Below are 22,583 nucleotides of genomic sequence, written 5' to 3'. Positions count from 1 at the left end.
TCTCGTTCATTAATGTAATAAATATGTAATGCCATAATATACAACCATTATTCTAGTAGTCATAATTTCCCTGCCCATTCTGCAAAATTATGTCATCATCTTCTCGCACGCAACTCCCGTTACATTCAACGCCTTCTTGACCTTGGATTGTGCCGCCTGGCGTTCGTGAGGGCTCTTCTTCGTCAAAATACTTGTCTTGAGCATCCCGAAGCGCAATGGGGTCGCCTTCAGCAGGGTCAACAAAGTCAATAGGGCTGTAATCAATCGTCTGTCATAAGATCAGCACAATGTCTGGATTTGGCAGTAGATGAAATCACATCTAAACCGTCAAGAAACAACTCCAAGAGTTGCTTCTCAAAAATTATTTCCACCCTTTCTTGGTCATCAGCAATGACTGGTCTCTGCTGCTCTGTTTGCTCCTCATTCTCATCGTCACTTTCCTCCTCAAACTCTTCGCCAACAGTTTCCAGAGCCCGTTCCATTCTCTTTGCGGCCCTCACATCCTCTGCCTCACGCTCCTCCTCCATTAGTCGTAGAAACCCTCCAAGTTTACGGACTTGTTGGTCACCAGGAGTGCCAGACATGAAGGACAAGTTGGCCCACGCTGCCTCATCTTCGGCAGAGAATGATGTGGCAAGGTAAGGATCACCTCCCAACCTCTCCCAAAGCAAAGGCCACCTCAATCTTCCTTCTCCTGCCGTCAGGAATCGAGGTTTCATGGTAGATTGTAGAAGCCTACGTCTCTTGATTTGCTTTATTCTCGTTCGTTCTTTTGGGCTAATAAAGACAAAGTGCTGAAGAAGGGATGGAGGAAGTTGAGATAGGTATGTTTGGAGAAATTGAAAGGGCGGGAGGGGCAAAGTTCCACTTTCCGAGCTAGGAAGATTGAGGAAGGTCAAGATACTGGAGATATCTTCTCGGGCAATAGGACAAGTCATTTGCAATGCAACCAAGGTCGACGACTTGTAATAAGGATTTCAATTGAAAACAAGATTAATAGAATTACTTGGAATATTTCAAGTCGATTAAATTATGCGAAATTGAAAATATGGGTGGAGGAAAACGGAACCAAAATTATGGATATACCCGTAAAGATATTTGAATGAAATTGCATGATAGCGATATTCAACTATAAACTTTGCCAACACTCAAAATTGCCCAGAAAACTGTACTTACATTTATCAGCGTCTTGCAGACCAAAGGTTATAGGCTGGTGAACTGTGGCAATATCAGCTTTGACTCTTTTGGATCTTGATAAGAGAGCAATAAGAAAAAAAAGATAATCAGACATCCAAGGAAGTAAAGACCTCTTTGCATCGCTAAGCTTTGTGCAACAAAACACCGTCTGCTCAAAAGAGCCCAAGTCAAACAGCATCAAAAGCTCAACGAGAGGTTCAACTCGGAACTAATGATAGTCTGACCTAGAGGTAAATTGAAGCAGCAAAGCCAAGACAGACTCCTGGCAGGGAGGACGCGATCGGTGGAAACTGCGTATGGTTTTGAATAAACATTTCATCAGATAGGTGTCGGTTGCAGGGCGAAAAGAAGAATAGCAGATGAAAAACTGACATGGGTTCTGTGCTCAAAGGCTGGTTGTCGTTACATAAAATGAAGGGATATTCATGCTTGTCAACTACGGACAGACCTGCGTGATGAATTGTCAGTCAATGTCCCAAGCAAAAACTAAACATTAACTGGAAAACAGAGAGGGATCAGACAAAAGCGCTGGCAAGCGCCACAAACCCGTCCTCAAAGAGGAAGGGGGTACGGACAGCTTCTGCGAAGAAGCGCCCTAACTCATTCGCCATGGTCGATTAGACGGGGAGAGAATAGAAGGTCATCACATCGAGATAGGATATATGCGCAAAGTTTTTATAGACAAAAACTTACTTGGACATCAAATGGGCATTTTGATAGAAATATTGAAAGAAATAAAAGTGAAGAAAAGAATACGCTGCATTTTATACCTTCTCAAAAATTTTCTAGGGAGGGAACGGAATCAAAATTATATTATGTGACGTCAGAATTTTTATTTGGCCACTCAAAAATTGTCCAATACAATTTCTTTTACTCGCTCCATTGTCACCCATCTTTTTTCTTTTTAACCTTTTTTTTTTCATCCCAAAATCAGCTCAAGGCCATATCAAGTAGCTGAAAAAGATGGCCCCCTCTGCATCCAAGCAAAAGAGAATGGCTGAAAAGGCTGCCAAAGCCGCCGAGAAGGGGACGACTGGATCTTCAAAGTCATCTACTGGCGCATCGACGCCATTGACGAACATTTCTAATGGAGATGCTCTCGATGCCGCTGAGCAGATGAAGAAGCTCAACATCGACACTGACAGGAGTGCTGTAAGTTCAAATACTTCTCTAACTATTGTGACAAACATGATACAATTTGCGTGAATGTCTACAAGTGCGAAGAAAATTGTGAAAACGATTTTATGGAAAAACTGGTATACGTCTTTCAAAGCAGCCTTAGTTTGACGTCTGTTTTTTGGGCTTATTTGCTCCTCATCCTATCTCCTTGTTCCAACACCACTTTGGCCTCCGCAACAGATTAGTCGAGAAAAGCTAATCATTTTTGCAGAATGGTGTTTTAGTTTCTGATCCCAAGGGAAGGGACATTAAAATCGACCAGTACATGCTTTCTTTCCATGGCCGTTTGTTGATTGAAGGTGCCGAGATTGCTCTCAACTACGGTCAAAGGTGCGTCCATTGACACTTGCTCCAACAGTTCTAACTTGAAAACAAGATATGGTCTTTTGGGTGAAAACGGCTCCGGCAAATCGACTTTTTTGCAGTCTATCGCTGAGCGAGATGTGGATATCCCAGAGCACATTGATATATACCTTGTTCGAGGTGCCGTTGAGCCATCCGATGTCAATGCTCTTGACTACATCGTTGCCTCTGCGCGTGAAAAAGTTGAGCGACTTGAAAAGATGGCCGAAGACATGGCCGCCGCGGATGAAATTGATGAACTTGCGCTTGAAGCGATTTACGAAGAACTTGAGGAGATGGACCCGTCCACTTTCGAAGCTAAGGCTGGTGCTATCTTGAATGGTCTTGGTTTCTCTCAGCAGATGATGGCAAAGCCTACCAAGGATATGTCTGGTGGTTGGAGGATGCGTGTCGCACTTGCCAGAGCGTTATTCGTCAAGCCTCACGTCTTGTTGTTAGACGAACCCACTTCTCATCTGGATTTGGGCGCTGTTGTCTGGCTTGAAGCTTACTTGTCTACCTATAACCACATACTTGCACGTACATCTCATCTGTTATCAATGATTGAACTTACATTCCAACCTAGATATTAACTTCTCACTCTGCCGATTTTATGGACACTGTCTGTACCAACATGATGGACTTAACTACCAAGAAGAAACTCGTTTACTATGGTGGTAACTACACCACTTATGTTCGGACAAAGAGCGAGAACGAAGTCAATCAGATGAAGGCCTATGCTAAGCAACAAGAAGAAATTGCACACATCAAGAGTAGGTGCCCATGCTCATATCATCTTATATATATTAACATTTATCAAGAATTTATTGCTTCTGCCGGTACATACGCAAATTTGGTCAAACAGGCAAAATCTAAGCAAAAGATTATCGATAAAATGGAGGCTGCTGGCCTTGTTGAGCCTGTGGAACGACCGCGTCAATTAAGATTCAACTTTGAAGATATCAAGAAGCTACCTCCTCCCATCATCGCCTTTAGTGATGTTGCCTTCTCTTATTCTGGTAAAAAGGAAGACTATCTGTATAAAGATCTCTCCTTTGGCATTGATATGGACTCTAGGTATGTTATTGTTCAGGAACAAAGATGGGTATTAACTTGCATATAGAATTGCTATTGTGGGTGATAATGGTACTGGTAAATCGACTCTCCTCAACCTCGTGACTGGAGCCCTCCAGCCATGTGAAGGCACTGTTAACCGCCACACTGCCTTGAAGCTCGCCAAGTACTCCCAGCACTCGGCTGACCAACTCCCCTATGACAAGTCACCTGTTGAACACATTGCGGCTCTTTACAACGAAAAATTCCCCGAAAAAGATATCCAGTTTTGGAGACAACAGATTGGTCGATTTGGTATCACTGGCTCCCATCAGACTAACCCTATCGGCCAATTATCTGATGGTTTGAGGAATCGTGTTGTTTTTGCTATTCTGGCTATGGAGATGCCCCATATCATCTTACTCGATGAGCCCACTAATCACCTGGACATGGTACGCTATCCTTCCTTCTTTTTTATACTTTATTTTCGTGAATATAGAATGAGTTTATAATACAATATAGGATTCCATCGATGCCCTTGCCAGTGCTATCAAAGAGTTTTCTGGTGGTGTTGTCATTGTCTCTCACGATTTCCGACTGATATCTCAAGTTGCCGAAGATCTTTGGGAAGTCAAGAATAAAAAGGTTATCAATCTTACTAAGCAAGACATCTCGATTGTCGATTACAAAAAGGAACTCGCAAAGCGAAGTAAGTCTATTTTTGGTGTTTTACGCTGTTACGTGAATGTTCATTGACACATATTCCAGGTCAAGTCCAAATCGAAAAGGCTAAACTTATTTCCAAGAGTGCTACAAAAGGAGTGGCATAAGCATCTCCGTTCACAACTATCCTATACTTTTCGCTCTCAACCTCACACCGCCTAATCCGTATCTTACTCGCTTTTGCGACTCAGAGATGATCTATTAACCAAGGAAATGGGGCCAATTGGAATTCCAAGTGCTGTGTCCATTAATCATCTTTCCTTCCAAATTCGAGTATAGAAATGATGTTCGCTATAGATTTTACATGTCATGCGTATGCCTTGTGTGTCTCAATATCGCGATTCTACATGTCGTAAATGAATGATTAAAGCAGTAAATGTCATGTCAATTGCATTATATGAAATAATTGTTACAACTTGAAAAGTCCGTCGGGCAAGTATGATTAATAACCAAAATGCCAAAGATCATTGAAGTATGTAATATCCAAAAAATGTGAAGTAATCTATTTGAATTTATGCTGTTTCCAAATGCTCTGTGTAATCAACAACACGAATAAAATCTAGTGGGAAAGGGGCAAAAAAATAGCCAATATGATGCCTATTATGAGGAGCAAGGACAGAAAGACGATAGAGGCATAGCGACAAGCAAGAATGCGGGAGTCGGGGTGGTATAAGCATTTTGAATGTAGTTGATGTTTGAAGGCATGATCAATATCATAGCGTGTAGGTAGTAACCAGCCACCAATGAACCAGAGAATTGGCAGAAAAAAACCGAAAATGAAGAAGACAAGAGGAGTTTGAGATAGTTTTGGAAGCGACTGAGAATGAGTGGCTTTCTCTGAGTCATATGCAACAGATGTAATGGTTGGTGGCTCTTGAGATAACTGTCTTTGTAGCTCACTCAACCTCTTGGTCTGATATATAATTCTTTGGTCGAAAGCCCTTTTCTCTATGTTGTCAACAGTTGTTTTAGTCCCTTCCGTTTCTGTACTAAGCCACCCGACCTCTGCTGACATATTCTGGAAGCAGTAGAGGTCGTAACTTTGGTCTTTTATTCTCGTTGAGCCAAGATTTCCATCCTTCAATTCCTGTGCCATCATCATTCTCTCCTCCTCTATTGTTGCAGATGTATTCAGCATAGCGGGGAAGACAGGCCCCTCTCTCGTTTTCCCATATTGGGTTAGCAGCCTTGCTTGCATCATTGGCACATTGTCCTGGCAGTGGTATTGAGAGCTGTTTTGGAGTACTGGACGGTGATTCTGACGGTGATTCGCCAGGAATTTCAATGGGGACAAGTAGATCTCCGAAGAATGACAAGAGCCCAAATCCTCGACCCATTCGCCCTTCTTGGATTTCTCCACCTCTGTCGTCTCCTGTCTTGTCATTTCCACTGCTTTGACTGAGGATGCCGAAACTGGCTTGCTGAGCTTCTCTGGTAGCACAAACTCGATCGGCGTTCCAAGCTGGTGCTTGGTGTGTTGAGGTACGTAAGTGGTCAAGAGGGTCCAACAACCCGGTCTCTGGGAGAGGTTCAAGTGTTGATAGCCTACTTCCTCTGACTCTGGACGAATAAACGTTTCGAATTGCCCCTGATGCTTTCTCTCCCTTTCTGCCGTAGGGTGAAAGCTCACTGGTCCGCTGGCTCCAAGAGTCAAGTTGATCGTCTCCATAGACTCCTCTTCCTTGTCTATAGGCGTCTGTAATGGAACACAATCTTGACTGTGAAAGTGGAAAGATTGACAACGCTCTGTACCTTTCTTGGTTTCTTTGATGCATATCCTGTCTTCCCCATGCTGAAAATCCTGCTTCTGCTCCTTGTGTATTGTTGGGTTGCCATCAGAAAAAATTGGTTGGTTCCCAACAAAACCTAATCCAATTGGTCGAGGCTGTGGAAAATTTGGCAATTCATGTAGCAATGACCAGGAATCCCTAGCTTTTTTTATGTTGGTAATATCTGTTTGCACTCTGCGTAACTTTTTACCATGATGGTTGGCCCATGCATGTTTTGTGTCCTCTTCTGTCGTTAAATCATTACTGAAGTTGCTGCCATCTGTATGATGTGATATAGGCTCTTTGTGAGACAAGGGAAAAGGTGCAGGTTGTGATTGAGCTCCAAAGAATGCTTCGTGGGAACGAAGAGGTGTTCTAAGCCATGCTTTTTCGCTCATTATTTGCGCACCACGCTCCATGCCACCATCTTCAACGAGGTCATGTGCTGAGGAAGCAAAAGAATAACGAGCGTGACTAGAAGATTGAGCGGTGGAACCTAGTAACGGGTCGGATGAGACGTTTGGACGGACTTGTTGATTAATTTTGGAATTGAGAGACGGACCAGCCGCAAACCAAGCTCCTGGATTGGCATAGATCGCGGTGATTGACATTGCATTTGGGCTTTCGGAATTCGACTCTTCTTTATTGGGACCCTGAAAACCCTTTTGTGATACTATTCCGTATCTGTCGTTCCAGGCCTTGATCAACATGGGATAGAATGATGGGTCCTCTGCGTCTCTTGAGCCCACTCCTTCGAGCTGGCGGGCAGTATGTGCAATTGCAACAATACGCTTACGTCTACGGTTGGTTTTCTCCGGGGTACCTAGAATCTCTTCTTCGCTCGGTGGAATGTCCTCTTGAGATTGAGAAGGGATATAGTGTGCAGCAAGACGAAGCTCCTCGGTTTCACCAGAGAAGGAGCTGGCCCAAGAGTAGGTAGAATGTTGAAGTGAAGTGTCTGCCGAGGAGCACGAGGGTTCTTCAGGCAATGACGCCGGAGCATGAGATTGAGAACCAAAGCCAAGATTCAGATGGCTCTGACCAGGAGTGATGATTTGTGTTTTGGAAGAGTATGAGCTGGATGAGATCTGAGTAGACAAATAAGGAGCGAAATAGTCCAAGCTTTCCTTTGAAGGCAGCACAGAAACTTTGGCTGTTGATAATGGGCTCACAGCTAAACCATGGTCCATATTGTCTATGTGTGGCTGGCCGGTAGAGCCATTCATAACTAAGCTCAATGGCCGCCGTCCTTTGTGTCTTGTCTGACTTGGCGGTCCATTATTAGAGGCCGGGCGGATCATACTTTCCCTCATAGTTCGTCCTATCCTTCTTGCCTCCTCCAAAGTCTGGCTTTCTGTTTTTATCAAAGTCTCATGTTCTTCGGGGTTGTGGTGTTTGTAAAGGTGTGGAAATTCCTCTGCATGTCTTTGTTGAAAAAGTTGTACTGATAGCGAGCTTTGTGGAGGACGGTGGGACTTGGAAGAAGTGGCAGGAAGGGATGAGTGGTGCAAAGATTGGGACGAGGAAGAGGCAGGCAAAGGCCGAGGAAAGGACTGCGTCATGGTACATCTAGCCATACCGAGCATTAGTTCTCCGCCTTGAAGGCAATAAAATAGACCTACAAGTGTTGCACCTACAGCACCAAACAAGAATAGGCAAACAAATGATTGACAGTCGTGGCAAAAAGGGATTATTACTCTCTGTATTTTGGGTGTACTTTTATTGGTTATCATAGGTCAAAAAGAGCGTTGTTCAGCGTCCAACCGAAGCTGTCCAGTTGAAGACATTATTCAAAAAGTAATAATAAAAAAGAAATGAAGAAGAAAAAAGAACGATACGATCGCGAATGATTTCTCATGTTTTTTTTTTCGTTTGAATCAGTTTCCCAGGCACCTAGTAACTGACGTAATACCATTTCTTTAACTTTAGAGAATTGAAAGAAAAAACGTCAACAGCAGACGCTTTTTGGTTCTCATCTTTTGCAACTAGGGAGTGAATATGTAGAATTGTGCATCTCAATGCATGAAGAAGAAAATCATATAGACAAAAAAAAAAGATGATGAAAAAAATATACTCAAGTATAAAAACTGGCGCCACCCGGGATCGAACCAGGGACCGCACGATGGAAGCTTGTGAGAAAACTTCAGTCGTGCGCTCTCCCAACTGAGCTATGTCGCCGTAACAGCAGAATAATTTTTAGTGAATATACTTATTTATTTATTGAAGACGTTTTATTTAGTGGAATAGTAGGGTAATTCATTATTACGAACGGAACAGTGTTCAACTCGCTCTTAGAAATGAATAACCTTAGTATTTAAATCTATTTAAATCTATTTTGGGTTAATTTCCATCACCAACTACAACTCATGCGAAAGATACAGATTTCAACCGTTTGATCATTACTACTATACTTGCTATCATGCAAGCGGTAAAGATGGAGAACAATGAGAGGAGTTTTGACGTCTAAGCAATAGCGACGGTGCGAGGTAGAAAAGACTTGGTCTGGCATATCTCTTTTTTGAGGATGGCCCATAATAGCACCCCTGCTGCTGTATTGACAACTATAGTCCGCCCATGACAAGCTGGCAAATGGTCAAACCAAATTAACAGTATGAGTCGGGACATTGTGGACACAGCTTCGACTGGCGAGAGTTTCCGACTGCTCAATCTGAATTTGTTTTCCAGAGATATGTTGCTCATTCTCACAGTTTCCAAATTATCTTTGGCAAGTTTTCTGGATAACACCGCTGCTAAAATCGCGAGTGTCTCCGACGACCCATCAACCCAGCTCTCAAGTGAAATCACCAAGCTGTCAATATCAAGCAGTCTTTTTACTTACCATGTCAAGACATTGTTGACATACACATTACTGACTTGGCATTCATGTACAAGTATTCAAGCTCATGTCTCTACCAGCCAGATCTGCTCGCCATGGTCTTTTCTCTGGATAGGTCTGCATTTTTGGATAGTAAAGACACTCTTCAGCAGGCAGATATGAGGGCTGCTGATACTCCAGAGTGTATCTGGGATCTCAAGAAGACTCGACCGTCTCAACAGCAACACTATCAAGCTTATTGTCGCCATGCACACACGTCGCGTTCGCCTTCTACCCCTCGCTCCTACTCTATCGATTGGGCATCTCTGGACAAGCCTTCGGTGCATCTCTCGGGATGTCCTACCATTCTCCAACGTCGCCCCCGCTCCCACTCGGCTCCATCCGTGTTCAATACTCTTTCAACTTTTCCCTTTTCCCACCGCACACTCTTACCTTCAAGTGAGCACGACGAGGATAGAATGAAAGCTCTCAAGAATGGAGAATGGGCACCATGGAGTTATGATATAGTAGCGCCTTGTGTCTTGCCATACGTAAGTTGTCCTTTTCGTCCCAAAGGTTGACTCAATAGCATGCTCGACCGCATCTTCATTCCAAAACCTCGGTTAACGCTCTACCTACTGACAACTCTTCCCACTCATCTGCTCATTCTTGTCATTTTATCCAGTCATCACCGCTCAGCATAGGTGCTCTGTTAATGCCACAGTGTCTTGAGTCTGTTCGTTGCGATGATTCTTACAAGCTTGCACCAAGTCATGGTATTGAGATCAAGGCCAATGGAACTTGATCACCAAGCTGTCAGAACGATAGACAGGGGAAGCCTGTAAAAGTGACAGATGAGAGGCAAGCGGTTTTTAAATGTAACACTGGCTGGGTGTACTATCAGAGTACTTGGACTTGTCAGAAATCTCAACCCACTTTCTACACTCCCAGCCTGATGGTTCTTTCTTACCTGTACTTTTTGTAACATCTGTAATGTATACTTCCTTTGTGTCAGACTCTATTGAATGTTTCCTGCCTCAACCAGTAAGAAATTCATCTTGGATTGTATCCTTTTACTCTTGATCAGTACTACCCATTGAAGCCTCAAAACACCATTATCACCATCCAAGAGTCATCATACAACTCGACTGTCAATATCTTCCTTCTATTCAACACTGTAACCTCCCAGATCGCTCTTTTCATCCACAGAAGCGTTTCGAATCGACTCTGCCTTTGACAGTCCGACCTTTCAGTTCACTTGCCGTGGAACTAAAGACGCTTCCCTTTCTACTCGAAAAGTATAACAAAAAGGTCAAAGTTGAAAAACCACTCTGATATCACTACACAATGTTGCGACAAGGTAACCACAAGCAGCTCTGCTCGTCTCTTGCCAGACGCTACAGCAGCAAGCCATTACCTCCTGATTTCACTCCAAACCCAAGCCCCAAGCAACCTTTTGGACGTCCCTATTATGGAACGATGGTAGGTTTGTCGGTACTGGGGCTTGTTGGTGGAGCAACTCTTTACCTGCATACCGGTGAGAAGCCTTACATCCATACCACTCTATTTAACGGACACCCCGCCAAAATGCGCTCGGTGCGAGGAGAATGGGTCGAATTACGATACCCGTCTTTGTCGACAGCCAATAAAGAATATGTTTTCAAATATAGGTTGCTCGATGAGGATGAAGCGGAAGAGATGCTGCAGGGATCAAAAGGTGACTTTACCGTCGACAGAGAGGGGAATCCGATAAAAAGCCTCGATAAGATATCACTCGCCTCTAATTCCCCCTCTGAAGACCGATGGACGTTTGACATCGTCACTCGACAAGACCTTGTGGATATCGCCAAGCAAAAGAACGGCTACTGGTGGTTTGACTGGTGGAAAGCCCAAAACAGGAATCGACAAGAGTCGAAAAGCTTACAACCTACGACAGTCAGCGGTGACCAAGATATTGTGATGTGCAGCGTCTGGGATGGCCATGGCGGTGATGAAACAGCTCAGCTTCTCAAGCAGTCCTTACATGGTTGCCTTGCATGGAACCTTGGCAAGATGTTTGACAAGGGCCCTTGGCAATGGCTGGCACAAAAGATACTAGGTGAAAGTAGTGGCTCCAAGGACCTACCCAGTCCAGAGTCGTTCTCAAAGTTGATCTCTGATACGTAAGTTGGTTTGTAGGATCAGTTTCTGACTCATGATGAAAGATTCATCGCGTTGGACGACGACATTGTCTTTTCTCCTCAGCGGATGTTCAAGTCTGCCCCTGACAACAAGATCAACCCCCTCTTACCTCCCCATCTACCGTCGACCATGACTCTGTCGCCTTTGTTGAACAGCGGCGCTTGCTGCTGCACAGCCATTGTCGACGTCGCGAGCGACAGACTCTACGTTGCCAACGCTGGCGACACAAGGGCCGTAGCTGGTTGGTGGAATGAAGAAGAAAAAACTTGGAGATGCGATGTTTTGACCCAAGACTGCATGGGAGATAATCCTGTTGAAGTGCAGAGGTTTGTTGACATTGTTAGTGAATTATCATCAACTCATTATCCAACTGCAGGATGGTTGCTGAGCATCCTGAAGACGAAAAAGACACAGTCGTATGCGATGTCGGATCTGGAGCTCGTGTCTTAGGTGGTTTACAGCCTACTCGAGCTTTTGGTGATAGTATTTACAAGGCGGAGCATACTACATGGCAAGAGTCGGTGCCCTTCTGACTGAGACTGGGAAAGAGCTGATGTATATGGATAGCGTGCACAAAGGGCTGTTGCAGTATGATCATGGAAAAAGGTGGCGTAAGTTTGACGAGTGTCCAAACAAGACACCTCCCTATGCGACTGCAAAACCAGAGATTGCCTGGAGGGATATTCATCCAGAAAATGGAGAAGAGCTCAAGTTTGTTGTCATTGCTACCGACGGCCGTAAGTTTCCTGTCTCAACGCAGTGTACTGACTCAGATAGTGTGGGATCGTATGACTTCAGAGGAGGCTTCCCATTTGCTAGCTGCTCATCTTGCTAATCCTAAACGGGAACAAGTTGAACGGGTTGCGTTGCCTTTGATGTTTCCCCATCAAGAACCTCTTCCCAATGATGTACATCCATACCCAAAAGAGGACATGACTACAGAGGGCTCTTGGGTTTTCGAAGACGATAATTCCGCCCTTCATTTGACCAGGAATAGTCTTGGAGGAGGTGATAAAGAGCTGAGACGGCAATTCCTCAGTATGCAGAATCCTGGAGTAAGGAATGTCCGAGACGATATCACTGCGATGCAAGTCTTTTTTTCCCTTTCATCCGATCGTCGTGCTTACCAGGCGTAGTGTGATGTGGTTCGACAACAAAGCTGTCGGAAAAGATGGCCAACAGGGAGATATGGCTCTTGTCCAGGATGCTGTTGTCTCGTAATGAATGCAAGTCTCTTGAGAACTTGAGCGGTCCACATGTTGATGCTGCCTTTGTGTTTTTGTAATTGATCTGTCTTTGATAGTGTTTATAGGCTGCTGGAGTAGTGGCTCAAACACGGCAGTTGCAACAATAGTCAGTATGCATGTATCGCTGTCATCTCTGGACGTTTTGATTTGAGAATGAGTACTGATTGAGCCGTATTCCCATCCTGGAAAATATTGTTTGAAGGGTTGGGTTGCACCATTTGCTACGATCAGAGCCCATTCACTTGATTTAAGAGCTTCAGGCTTGCTTTCAACCCTATCTGGTTTGAAGGATGATTTGTTTTCAGTCGTGTGTTGCATTAGGAAACCTTGGGCATTAATCAGCTTTGAAAAGTCAAGATTGTTGCGCAAAGGGCTGCTTATTGTTGAGCGCTTTCAACATGTGACAGGAATCGTCCAATCCATTTTTGTATGACTTCTCGTCGTAACTTGCTCTCCTATGCTTATCTTTGGTTTGGGACTGCAGAATGAGGCAGGAGCTCGGGAATGTTGCAAGAACAGCCACATTCTCTCTCCCTTTCCCAAAAAAGCCAGACAGTAATAGAATTCTTTGAAGCAACGTGCGGCCGGCTTTTCATCACTGGGGAGATAAATAGTAGCTTCACCTATACCGAGTAATGTAGAAAATTGATGAACGCGACAACAGCAAGGATGAAAGCAATGTAGCACTATACAACGCGATTAAGCAATGGTAAGGATTAAAAAGCATCATACAATCATAGTAAACCTCTCTCCCTCTTCTCACGAAAAAAAGATGCAAGACCTTTTGCAACTCCTGCAAAATCCCGTTGAACTTTGACATCGTCTCCAATCCATTTTGGCAGTTTATTTCGAATCCTTGAGGTACTGTATCTCTTATCGACAAGGAGTATAGTGGCATAATCATTTGCATGTCTGATGGCGCGCCCTATACTTCTCTCAGCTTTTTTCAGTTGATAGCCAACATACCGATCGATTGGTTAACTGCTCTCATACATAGATTCTCGTACATCTCTCTTGCAGCCTCCGGGCCAGCTCCAGGTAGTTTTTCCACATACTTCATTCGTTCTTGTAGCTCTATTGAACCGATGTTTGCAAATGGTAGGCCAACCATGACCACGCATCGGCCCAGAGAGTCAGAAAAATTGATTCCTGTTGCCAATTACTACAGGACTCAGGCAATGAAGAGAACAACTTGCCCTCAGATAGCTTGCCGCCAACCACGGCGAAGAGGAGAGCGCCTGTTTTTCGGGATTTCCCCTCATTTGAGGAAGCGTGACACTTGAATTGAAGATCAGTATGAAGAACTGACGGTACGAAACATATTCACAGATGAAACAGCTAAGGCATAATCCCTCAGGATGGCATCCACGTCTCCAGACGCTTGTGGTTCATAAAACAACTACCATCTGATCAGCATATGTTGAACGATAGTGCACAGACAGTATACACACTTGTTTCCTACATTCGAGTTTCTGCAACAAATTATTTTTTGCCCACAAGTTCTTGACCTTGTCAAGAAACGAGTAACTGGGCAAGAAAACAATAACACCTTCAGGAACCATGTTGATAGTGCTCTGTAACAAGGCTCCCAAATCTCCCAGCTTTGCAAATATCAACCATGACCATAATTGCACAGGCACAACAACTTACAAGATCATTATCGTTTCTGTTGGAAAATTTGAATTCAAATTCCTTCTTTCTGGGCCCCACACAAACCACTTGAGTAAGGAGGTTCTCCTTTGGGATAACGTGCGCACAAGACAAAGTCGAGAACTGCGTAGACGGTAAACTGGGAAATAGTTGGATCGAAAAGTCAGAAACCTATATCCGTCTTAGCTGAAGCAACGCATCGCTAAATAATTACCGGTTCCATGGTTCCGCCAGCAAGCACCACACTTCGCGCTTCTTCCACGATCTCTTCAAACCTTTTAGCGGGATTTAGCAAGACATATTTCATTGTGACCACTGGTTCTTCTTTGTCCATGTCACTTAGTGAGAGCAAGATACGGCCATCATCTTTGGAATCACCAAGGGACAAGAGAAATGACTCGACAGTATGAAAAGCTGATATTGAAGCGTGTCTTGCCGTCGTTGATCTGATCGTCTTTTCATCTATCAATCCATCTACTCAGCTTATCGTCCAAGAAGCTCCAGCCGGCTGTACCTTTGCGAGTATTTTCAATGACGTGTTCCGAGAATCCACTAATCTTTCTCGCTAATTTACTCTCCTTTAGATAGACAACCAGTTCTAGAGGATTGAGTTGATCGTTTCCCCCTCCAATTCGCGCCATCAGCTCATTCGCATCAAGAACTTCGCTTTTCATCTTGTCCGTACTCGGCTTGTTGGAATTGGAGGTATTTGCAGATTCGGTTTTGACAGTCTTTGCAAAAGTGTGACAAGCTCCCATCAGACCTTGAAGGAGGGAAAGGACTTGCTTGATCCACAGCAAATGTGTCGGTTTCAAGCGATTTTTGAAACGCGAGAGGTACTGAGTAAGTTGAGATATAGCTGTCGTAAGGGAAGCCGATGTCAAAGCGGTTGAGTGGATTGAGAGAATTGTATCTATCAAGTCTATAGTAGTATACATCAGAACCTTTATACTGGAAAAGAGGAGATATAATGATTCACTGTGAGCTTCGTCAATGACCACCACTTGGTTTTTGAGCGAAATTCCAAGGGCCTCTCGGGCATTCTTTTGTAAAAGAAGGTTATAAGGTAACGTAACTATCTGCTTGGTTTGAGCATAAACGATCAAGGAATGGTCTGAATAACGGTACCTGGCTTTGCTTCATTGCCCGCCTGGAGGCATAGTATGGGCAAACGCATGCTGCTTTCCCCATGGTCACAATATCCTCAATATCTTTCACTGATGCCTAGGTGTGCTCTTCTCAGCTCTGGTTGGTGAAGGCCATTGTTTGCATTGACTCACAAGTATAGAGTCTCTTGCGTCCAGTAGCTTCGCTTCATCTGCCTTTGCAGGCAGGAATCGACATCTCGCTCTCCCAGACTTTTGCATATCCAAACAAGCCTCATTGATCCTCTCATCTCCACCATTTCCAGTAAGAGCGCGAACTTTTTCGTTGATGCAAAGCTGTTTACGGCTTCCAAGCGGCACAAGGCTAACAAGCCCTGGTTGACTTTCATCGTTGTCTTTGGGGTTAACTGGCACAAAAGAGGAGCCAAAATCTGTTTTGAGTAGTTCAGAGGTTAATTGACGGAGCTGGGTGTGAGTACGAGAAGTATAATATATCTATTGGTCAAGTAAGCCGGATACAAAGCGTATCGGAGAAGTAGTATACTTTGGGTAGGTCTTGCTCTTCTGGTTCGTTATGAACCTTTGGTCTCGAAGACTCATACTTAGTCATAAGTTCTCGAACTTCCCTTGATAGATAAGGTCCATCATCGTTTTTTTCCTCTTTATCTTCCGGAAGAAAATTGTCTTCTTTAAGATCTAGTCCGTTTACCCCATTTCCTTCGTTTGACGCTCCAAGTCTCGCTCGCTTGGAAAGCCCGCTTTTGAAAGCTCCGACCTCAGCTTCTTTCCTCAGCTTCATCTCCTTTGCTTTTGCTTTTTCTAGTCTTTCGCGTCTCTCTTCCTGAGCAGCCCTTAGTTCCCGCATTCTTGCCTTCACTGCATGCTCAATCACCCATGGTGGATCATCAGGATCTTCAGTAGCTAGCTGGTCGCGAAGAGAGGCTTCGGCTGCTTTGTCTAACCGTGTCTGATGTTGTGATAACCATGTCAAGGTTGATGTAAGCAGAGATAAAGATTTTCCTGTCCCCGTTGGCGATTCTACCTATTACATGTACTCAGTATGAGCTCTCCAGCACGTCTCAAACACCTAAACAGACGATCGCTATTTTTTTGTCTTCAATGGCCTGGAAGACTGTTTGCATAAGATCAAGCTGAATGTCGTAGGGCTTTGGATATGGGAATGGGAATGATTCTGGAGTTGGTAGTGATGGAATGGCATCTTCAACAGACATGCCTTCCTTCATTTGTCTTTGTTGGTTATTTGTTGAATATGATAGAGAACGTACTTGAAGTGTTTAAATGTTATATCTGACAATGAAATAACAAGGGTGTTTCAATTCTAGACGCGAGTTGAACACTGTTCAGTTCGTGATGTTGAAGCACCCTATATTAATCAATTCGGGCCGAGTTGAACACAGCCAAAGATTGCTCCCGTGATTACGTACAATGCTCAATTCGTGAAATTGAAACACCCAAGTATTCATACACTGGTCAAGAACTTTAACACTGTATCGTTACTCACTCTTTTGCATTTTATCATAACCCCTCAACACTTCATCAACTAGAATGCCACCTATCAACATTGTAGATTACTCGGGCTACGCTTACGCATCACTTTTAGTTGTGGGAGGTATTATAGGAGGCTTGAGGAAAGGCTCAGCTATATCTGTTGTGTAAGCTCGTCAAGTTTTCTTTCTCGTGATCTCTAAAAGATATGAGATGACGTATTTGTATAGTGCGGGTGTAGGTTCAGGTCTGGCGGCTGCTTATGGCGCAAACGTATGTACGATTGGAGTTACCAGTTAGTGTTGGGCTATCTAACGCTCATGGTGGTGCAGCGAGTCTCTAAGAACCGACTTGACGCTTATCCTTCTTTGAGTATGTATAGCTGATGGATTTTTGCTCTTTGTACTGATCTAGGTAGCTGTATCTGCTCTGCTTTTGGCACTCATGTCCTGGAGATTTTACAAAACTGGCAAGTTCATGCCAGCCGGTCTTGGTAAGTATCTCTCGTTCGCTTTTGGACGAGGTGACCTCACACATCCTAGTAATGAGTCTATCTCTTCTGATGACTATACGCTACGTTCTAATCATGACATGAATGTGATTGTTTGTGTCTACGTAATGACTCAAATCTCATTTGTGATCCTGTTGGATCAGCTTCTCCTATGTTAACAAAGTAGCCTGCCAAGAGCCAGACGATTGATAAAGGTTTTTCAGTAATCGGTTTGTGCAAGGGTTCAATTTACATGTTTGGATGTTTGACACTCTTTGCAGTTTTCTATCAAAGTCTAGTTGTGGTTGTCCCCCTTGACCTGATTCGCATCGTTTGCGCATGACCGGTATTGGCAATCAGTAGACAGACTGATGGAAACTGAAATCATCTCTGTTTATTATGATTATTCTCAACCTTTGGAAGTTTCCTTCAGTTGTGTTTAATAAGCTCAGGACGTGGCTCAGATATCGCCAATCTGTAGCTGATCCAGTGATATTATATGAATTTAGAGTTACAGAAAAGTATGTTTGAATTTATGAAGAACACTTGAGACTGAAGAGCGAGCGTTGGCTGAATCAACAATAAAAACTTTTAACGAGAAGTACTTTAGGCGGTCAAAGAGAAAAGCTACTCTATTGGGATAGGATGCATGAGACTGAACTTTACAATGATTTGAGTGCCAACATGACTGTTACACACAAAAGTCTTTCGACTACAATCTTCTTGATGTCTATTAATGTGGATGAAACTTGCTTATGACCGTGTCTACTTGGCCTCAAACACAGAGACCAAGGTAGTGTTGTTTTTGAAATCAGAATTAACTTCGGTAACTCGCCGAACTGTCGGAAGCCAGTAGCCTTCAATAGAGTAAGCGCTGGTTGTGTCTTTTTTGAGTAGATGAAGGTCTACTACGTGGTTAGCCAATGATGATGGCAATTTAACAACACTCACAGGTAGAAGCGGTGAATAAAAGGAAGGACCCGTAACCAGTCATGTAATGCCAGAAAGCATGACCTATAGTTGACAATGAGCCAAGAGCTCATTACTTTTGTCATGGAACAAACCTTCAACAAGCACCCCTAAAGGCCCAACAAACGACCTAATACTCTTGAGCTGCTCACAAAAGACATTATCGATATTCCAAATAACAAAACCCAATGCAAAAATGGTAACACCTCGCACTAACAGACGGCCAGTTGTCTCTCTAGCAGGATAGCCCTTGGGAAGCTCAAGTAATAAAGCACCCGTTCGAAGGATGGCCGTGATGAGAATGACTGCGAAGGCAGCTTGGTGGTATACAGGGTTCGGAAGGCAGATACTGTAACAAGACATCAGTCCACTAGCTTTACCATAGCATGCAGTGGCTTACTATGAGACGGTAACAAAGACATTCCAAGCCACCAAAACCAACGGGCCCAGTAATCCAAATCGCGGCTTAAACCCTGGCAAGGTATCAACGGCAAGATATGCCGCGTAAGAAACAACGTAAATCTATTCAAACTATCAGCCACAAAGCATGCACAATAAGCAGCAGACACACCATGGGCAACTCATCCATCAACTGCCACTCCCACCTCAGACTAGCATGAAATCCAAAGCTCCCAGCACCTATCAAGCTGAGGCCGAGGTAACAGAGAGAATATCTCTTGGGAATGTCATTTTTCAAGACCTGATAACAGCCGTACAGGCCAATGAGGATAGACGGAATGTTTGACAAGGTGTTGACGAATTCTGCGATAAACCGACTGTGCGAGTAGTTGATCTCGCACCTATAGACCTCACCTATCAGCTTGTTTATCCAAAAGCCAACCCTAGACCCACCAGTCGATAGTACTTGTGTGGTCGCCCCAGACTGATCCTAATTAGCAATACCCTACAGCAGCACGACTTACAGCCTGTTGCAACCTGATCACCCCGAAGTTTGTCGAATGCTCCCATTATACCGTTCAAGTTTGATGTGATGACTATATTTGTCAGAATTTGGTCAACTTGGAAGGAAATCAGGAGGAAAAAAGAGGTAGGTGTCTCTGAGTGAACACTATGGGTGAAGAAGAGTAGAAGAGTATGCGAATGAATATAGTTGAGATGAAAGACTAGGAATTATAACGCGTAGTAGTGAAATAAGACTTGAGACTTTTATTCCATCACTGGAGAAAAGACAAGTACAAAGTTACTACTTTTATATATCAATTCAAGCTATGCACGATGAACAAAGTAGAATAACAACGTGAATAGTTGTTTTGTGCACAAATAAAGGACTACCATTAGTCTATATTTATACAAAAAGGTTCCGTTAGTGACTAATGATAACTAAGGAAGTCGTAACTTTACCATTCATCATTAGGTCTATATCTGTTATCTATAAGAAAGGATTGACGGCAAAAAGTTCTGTCCAAGGAGTGAGAGAAGGTAAGTGTTCTTCTTGAGAAGCTTTAGTGTACACGAATAAGCGACTGTAGACACTGCCAAAGAGATGAATCATGTAGAGATGTAAAAATTAAAAAAATTAAAAAATTAAAAAATGGTTACATTGTAAGTGCAAGCACTTCACATGCCACTCTTAGAAACCCCGCGGGATTATGGGCTTTGAGGATGATAGATAAACGTTGAATGATTAGATACGATTTCTTTAGATACTTCATTTTCGATGCATGACCAGTGCTAGTTTTGCGGTATCAAGACTTTTAACAATATATATATATATATACTATTTTTATATAGTATTCAGCATCGACAACTCAGTGAGGCCTCCCTGTGCCTACATACATCATTCATATTACTTTAGCCGGTGGAGGCATTCAGGCACGACGACGTTGGCTGTTTAGTGGAGATCGCCGCCATTTTTATTTTTAATCTTTTGATCTTTTTATTTCTTTTTACCACTTTATTCACCCAAATGTCCCGTCATATTCCTTCATACATCTGCCACGTGCTACCACATGGTGCTGTCCAGATCCAGCCACCAGCGGAGGTCCCAGCGGCGACCTCCGCCAAACCCAGCGTGGACAGGCCGCATTTGCCCATGCCGCCCTCGTCAAGACATCGTTCAAAATCAGCCACCTCCGCACTCAACATTTCTTTACCCTCTATTTCTACGAATGTGCCAGACTTTTTTTTCTCTTCTCTGCTTCCACCCAATCTACCAAAGCTGCCAATGGCAGCGACAGCGGGAAAGCAAGCAGGTGCGCCTAGAGAGCTGACGACGCAGCGAGAAGGACTCAGTGTGCCAATACTGAGTAACAATTTTAGGCGGTTTGTGGCAAGGGTGAGTGAATGGGTCCAATAAGTTGGGTTTAACGGGAGAAACAGGTTGGGCCAGTTTTTTGGATTCAAGATCGGGTTGAAGAGGTTCTCTTTTGGAGAAAGCCTGTCTGGACCTGGGGGTGGATGCTGGCTTGGAGCTTCATGTGTACGACTTGACGTTGGAGATGTTTACTGACTTTGTCAGGCTTCAAGCCTCGTGTGTTGCTGATGCTTCCATCTCTCGCGCTTATCATCATTCTGCTTCATGTTCATGAGCGATCGCACGCTTTGCCTTCCCTATTGGGTAAATATACTTCACCACCTCTCGCAACGGCTCGGGTTGCTCCGACTTCCAAGAAAGCCGAGAGTGGTTTGGAAAGAGACAGCTACACAGCTACTACAACCAAAGATGAAAAGGGAGATACTGTCTCGGTGCCAGCCGTGCCGCCCAAGGAGGTAGAGAGTGGCGTGGATTATTACTTGAATATCCAGGCTATACAGAACATGATGGGTCTTGTGTGAGCGTCTGCCTGTGCCATGCTGTCACGAACTTATCCCATCTAGATCGGACCTGTACGACCAACTAGCACCAAGGCTCGCCATTCTACGGTCACCATCCACTACCAGTTCCCCTTTCACTCTTCCTCTCCAACATACACACTACATTATGCTTCTACTTCTACCCACACTTCTTCTTCCTTTGACACCGGCTGCGTTCATCCCTTACCTCCTGCTTCCTTTTGGAATACTTCCTCCCCTCCTATTCCATCCGAATCTGACGCCATTGATTCTATCACTTCCCTCCCAATCCATTGTTCGAGAAGCCCGCTTGACTGCCGAAAAGTGGCTTCTGACAGATCAATTACCCGATCAATTTTCTGGGAGGAAGATTACCCAAGTGTATGTCTTTGAGAATGAACGGCTTGATCCTAAAGTTGCGTCATCTCCACCATCAACAACGTCCATTCCGCCTTCATCATGGTCATCTCGCTTCCTCAGACAAGGCGATCGACCAGCGTGGGTAAAAGTTTCAGCTTCTGATAGCATCTGGAAGGTCACGGATGAATTGGAGACGAATACCGCTGATGACGAAGCTAAAGTTTTGGGATTGAAAGATGGATGGGCTTGGGTACCAGGAGAAGATTGGCGGGTTGATCTTGGAGACTGGAGTGAAGTAGGTTTAGATGATGGTTCGTGTTTTACTCTTTGGTCTTCTTGGGACTGACAAAGTGTCAACGTATTTTAGAGGGATGGCTGTACACAGATGACTCTTGGCAGAACCCATCCTCTACTCCTTATACTGAACCTGAAGACATTAACGCGTCCATTGGTTCCAGTCAAGCTCAAAATCAAGGCAAAGATATGCCCAATTTGGGTCTAAGAAGGATCACTAGACGAAGAAAATGGTGGAAAAGGGTGTATCAGTTGGATAGCCAGTGATGTGAAGGTTGTATGCTTTTCAGTTTCGCATGTAGAGCTAATGTATTAATGTATTACATTATCCTGGCAGTTTGCTTTGATCCAGGTAATAGATTGTCAGTGTTGAGGCTTGCAAGCACATGTAACAGTACAGTAACAAAATTTCAAGGCTGGATTATGTTTTTGTAAACAGTTGCTGTGACAAGCATCAAGCATGTTTCAAATATTTACGCAAGTGACTGGAGAAGCATTGCCACCCAATCCAATGTCTCGCTCGTTCAAGCGCAATCATTTTCAATGAGATGCGCTTGTTTGGTTGGTTGCAGCGAGGATTGACGAGAAAGACAATTGAAAGGCTTTGATGTCAATGGATGCGATTTTTTCTGAGCCTCGTTATGCGACTTATGAGTAGTTGACTGCCAATAATACAATTAAAAGATTGTCGAAAAAGAACTCTCATCACAAACCAGGCCAAAATAGCCACACTTGCTACAAAGATCACTGCCCTATCGTCTTCAGATGTCGCCGTACGTCTTACTAAATCTTTTGTGCTTTCATGACAAAATCGTCCTATTAAAATCACGGCATGTCAACATAGCTACCCGGCCAACCGAGCATGTATCAATACAGAGTGAGTGCTAAAAGGGTCGACATCGGCCATCA

At 43.9% G+C, this 22,583-nt stretch overlaps 9 protein-coding genes and 1 non-coding gene across 10 annotated transcripts; 5 read left to right on the top strand and 5 right to left on the bottom strand.

Annotated features, from left to right (window-relative positions):
* Positions 1 to 52: 52 nt before the first annotated feature.
* L203_101696 (uncharacterized protein) lies at positions 53 to 938 on the bottom strand (the record flags this gene model as incomplete). Its single annotated transcript, XM_066211134.1, has 2 exons — positions 53 to 268; positions 318 to 938. The coding sequence occupies 2 exons, from the start codon at positions 936 to 938 to the stop codon at positions 53 to 55; spliced, it is 837 nt and encodes a 278-aa protein (XP_066067231.1).
* A 1,222-nt stretch (positions 939 to 2,160) lies between these two features.
* Positions 2,161 to 4,601, top strand: L203_101695 (uncharacterized protein; the record flags this gene model as incomplete). The annotated part of the gene is made up of 8 exons (XM_066211133.1): positions 2,161 to 2,349; positions 2,588 to 2,706; positions 2,753 to 3,254; positions 3,305 to 3,491; positions 3,540 to 3,795; positions 3,842 to 4,223; positions 4,294 to 4,480; positions 4,540 to 4,601. 8 exons carry the CDS (start codon positions 2,161 to 2,163, stop codon positions 4,599 to 4,601), a joined length of 1,884 nt encoding a protein of 627 aa, XP_066067230.1.
* An 882-nt stretch (positions 4,602 to 5,483) lies between these two features.
* On the bottom strand, positions 5,484 to 7,996 carry L203_101694 (uncharacterized protein; the record flags this gene model as incomplete). The annotated part of the gene is made up of 4 exons (XM_066211132.1): positions 5,484 to 6,190; positions 6,247 to 7,832; positions 7,886 to 7,896; positions 7,961 to 7,996. The coding sequence occupies 4 exons, from the start codon at positions 7,994 to 7,996 to the stop codon at positions 5,484 to 5,486; spliced, it is 2,340 nt and encodes a 779-aa protein (XP_066067229.1).
* A 355-nt stretch (positions 7,997 to 8,351) lies between these two features.
* L203_101693 lies at positions 8,352 to 8,441 on the bottom strand. The gene has a single exon. It is a non-coding gene; the product is annotated as a tRNA-Phe (tRNA).
* Positions 8,442 to 9,194: 753 nt separating this feature from the next.
* L203_101692 (uncharacterized protein) lies at positions 9,195 to 9,883 on the top strand (the record flags this gene model as incomplete). Its single annotated transcript, XM_066211131.1, has 2 exons — positions 9,195 to 9,629; positions 9,764 to 9,883. The coding sequence occupies 2 exons, from the start codon at positions 9,195 to 9,197 to the stop codon at positions 9,881 to 9,883; spliced, it is 555 nt and encodes a 184-aa protein (XP_066067228.1).
* Positions 9,884 to 10,425: 542 nt separating this feature from the next.
* On the top strand, positions 10,426 to 12,480 carry L203_101691 (uncharacterized protein; the record flags this gene model as incomplete). The annotated part of the gene is made up of 6 exons (XM_066211130.1): positions 10,426 to 11,240; positions 11,283 to 11,585; positions 11,636 to 11,776; positions 11,827 to 11,996; positions 12,058 to 12,346; positions 12,396 to 12,480. The coding sequence occupies 6 exons, from the start codon at positions 10,426 to 10,428 to the stop codon at positions 12,478 to 12,480; spliced, it is 1,803 nt and encodes a 600-aa protein (XP_066067227.1).
* A 972-nt stretch (positions 12,481 to 13,452) lies between these two features.
* L203_101690 (uncharacterized protein) lies at positions 13,453 to 16,506 on the bottom strand (the record flags this gene model as incomplete). The annotated part of the gene is made up of 12 exons (XM_066211129.1): positions 13,453 to 13,655; positions 13,703 to 13,784; positions 13,834 to 13,905; positions 13,958 to 14,107; positions 14,157 to 14,327; positions 14,371 to 14,618; positions 14,671 to 15,078; positions 15,136 to 15,235; positions 15,285 to 15,380; positions 15,437 to 15,757; positions 15,807 to 16,304; positions 16,360 to 16,506. 12 exons carry the CDS (start codon positions 16,504 to 16,506, stop codon positions 13,453 to 13,455), a joined length of 2,496 nt encoding a protein of 831 aa, XP_066067226.1.
* A 322-nt stretch (positions 16,507 to 16,828) lies between these two features.
* On the top strand, positions 16,829 to 17,601 carry L203_101689 (uncharacterized protein; the record flags this gene model as incomplete). Its single annotated transcript, XM_066211128.1, has 7 exons — positions 16,829 to 16,935; positions 16,999 to 17,041; positions 17,101 to 17,140; positions 17,187 to 17,261; positions 17,311 to 17,316; positions 17,483 to 17,488; positions 17,540 to 17,601. The coding sequence occupies 7 exons, from the start codon at positions 16,829 to 16,831 to the stop codon at positions 17,599 to 17,601; spliced, it is 339 nt and encodes a 112-aa protein (XP_066067225.1).
* A 422-nt stretch (positions 17,602 to 18,023) lies between these two features.
* Positions 18,024 to 19,196, bottom strand: L203_101688 (uncharacterized protein; the record flags this gene model as incomplete). The annotated part of the gene is made up of 7 exons (XM_066211127.1): positions 18,024 to 18,163; positions 18,210 to 18,272; positions 18,323 to 18,576; positions 18,628 to 18,749; positions 18,799 to 19,027; positions 19,080 to 19,110; positions 19,172 to 19,196. 7 exons carry the CDS (start codon positions 19,194 to 19,196, stop codon positions 18,024 to 18,026), a joined length of 864 nt encoding a protein of 287 aa, XP_066067224.1.
* Positions 19,197 to 20,154: 958 nt separating this feature from the next.
* L203_101687 (uncharacterized protein) lies at positions 20,155 to 21,941 on the top strand (the record flags this gene model as incomplete). Its single annotated transcript, XM_066211126.1, has 6 exons — positions 20,155 to 20,440; positions 20,508 to 20,523; positions 20,568 to 20,641; positions 20,707 to 21,019; positions 21,066 to 21,691; positions 21,748 to 21,941. The coding sequence occupies 6 exons, from the start codon at positions 20,155 to 20,157 to the stop codon at positions 21,939 to 21,941; spliced, it is 1,509 nt and encodes a 502-aa protein (XP_066067223.1).
* Positions 21,942 to 22,583: the final 642 nt, after the last annotated feature.

This window comes from Cryptococcus depauperatus, chromosome 2 (genome assembly GCF_001720195.1).
Source record: "Cryptococcus depauperatus CBS 7841 chromosome 2, complete sequence".
NCBI lineage: Eukaryota > Fungi > Basidiomycota > Tremellomycetes > Tremellales > Cryptococcaceae > Cryptococcus > Cryptococcus depauperatus.
The sequence above is the reverse complement of the archived record's forward strand: the minus strand, read 5'-3'. Positions and strand labels throughout refer to the sequence as shown.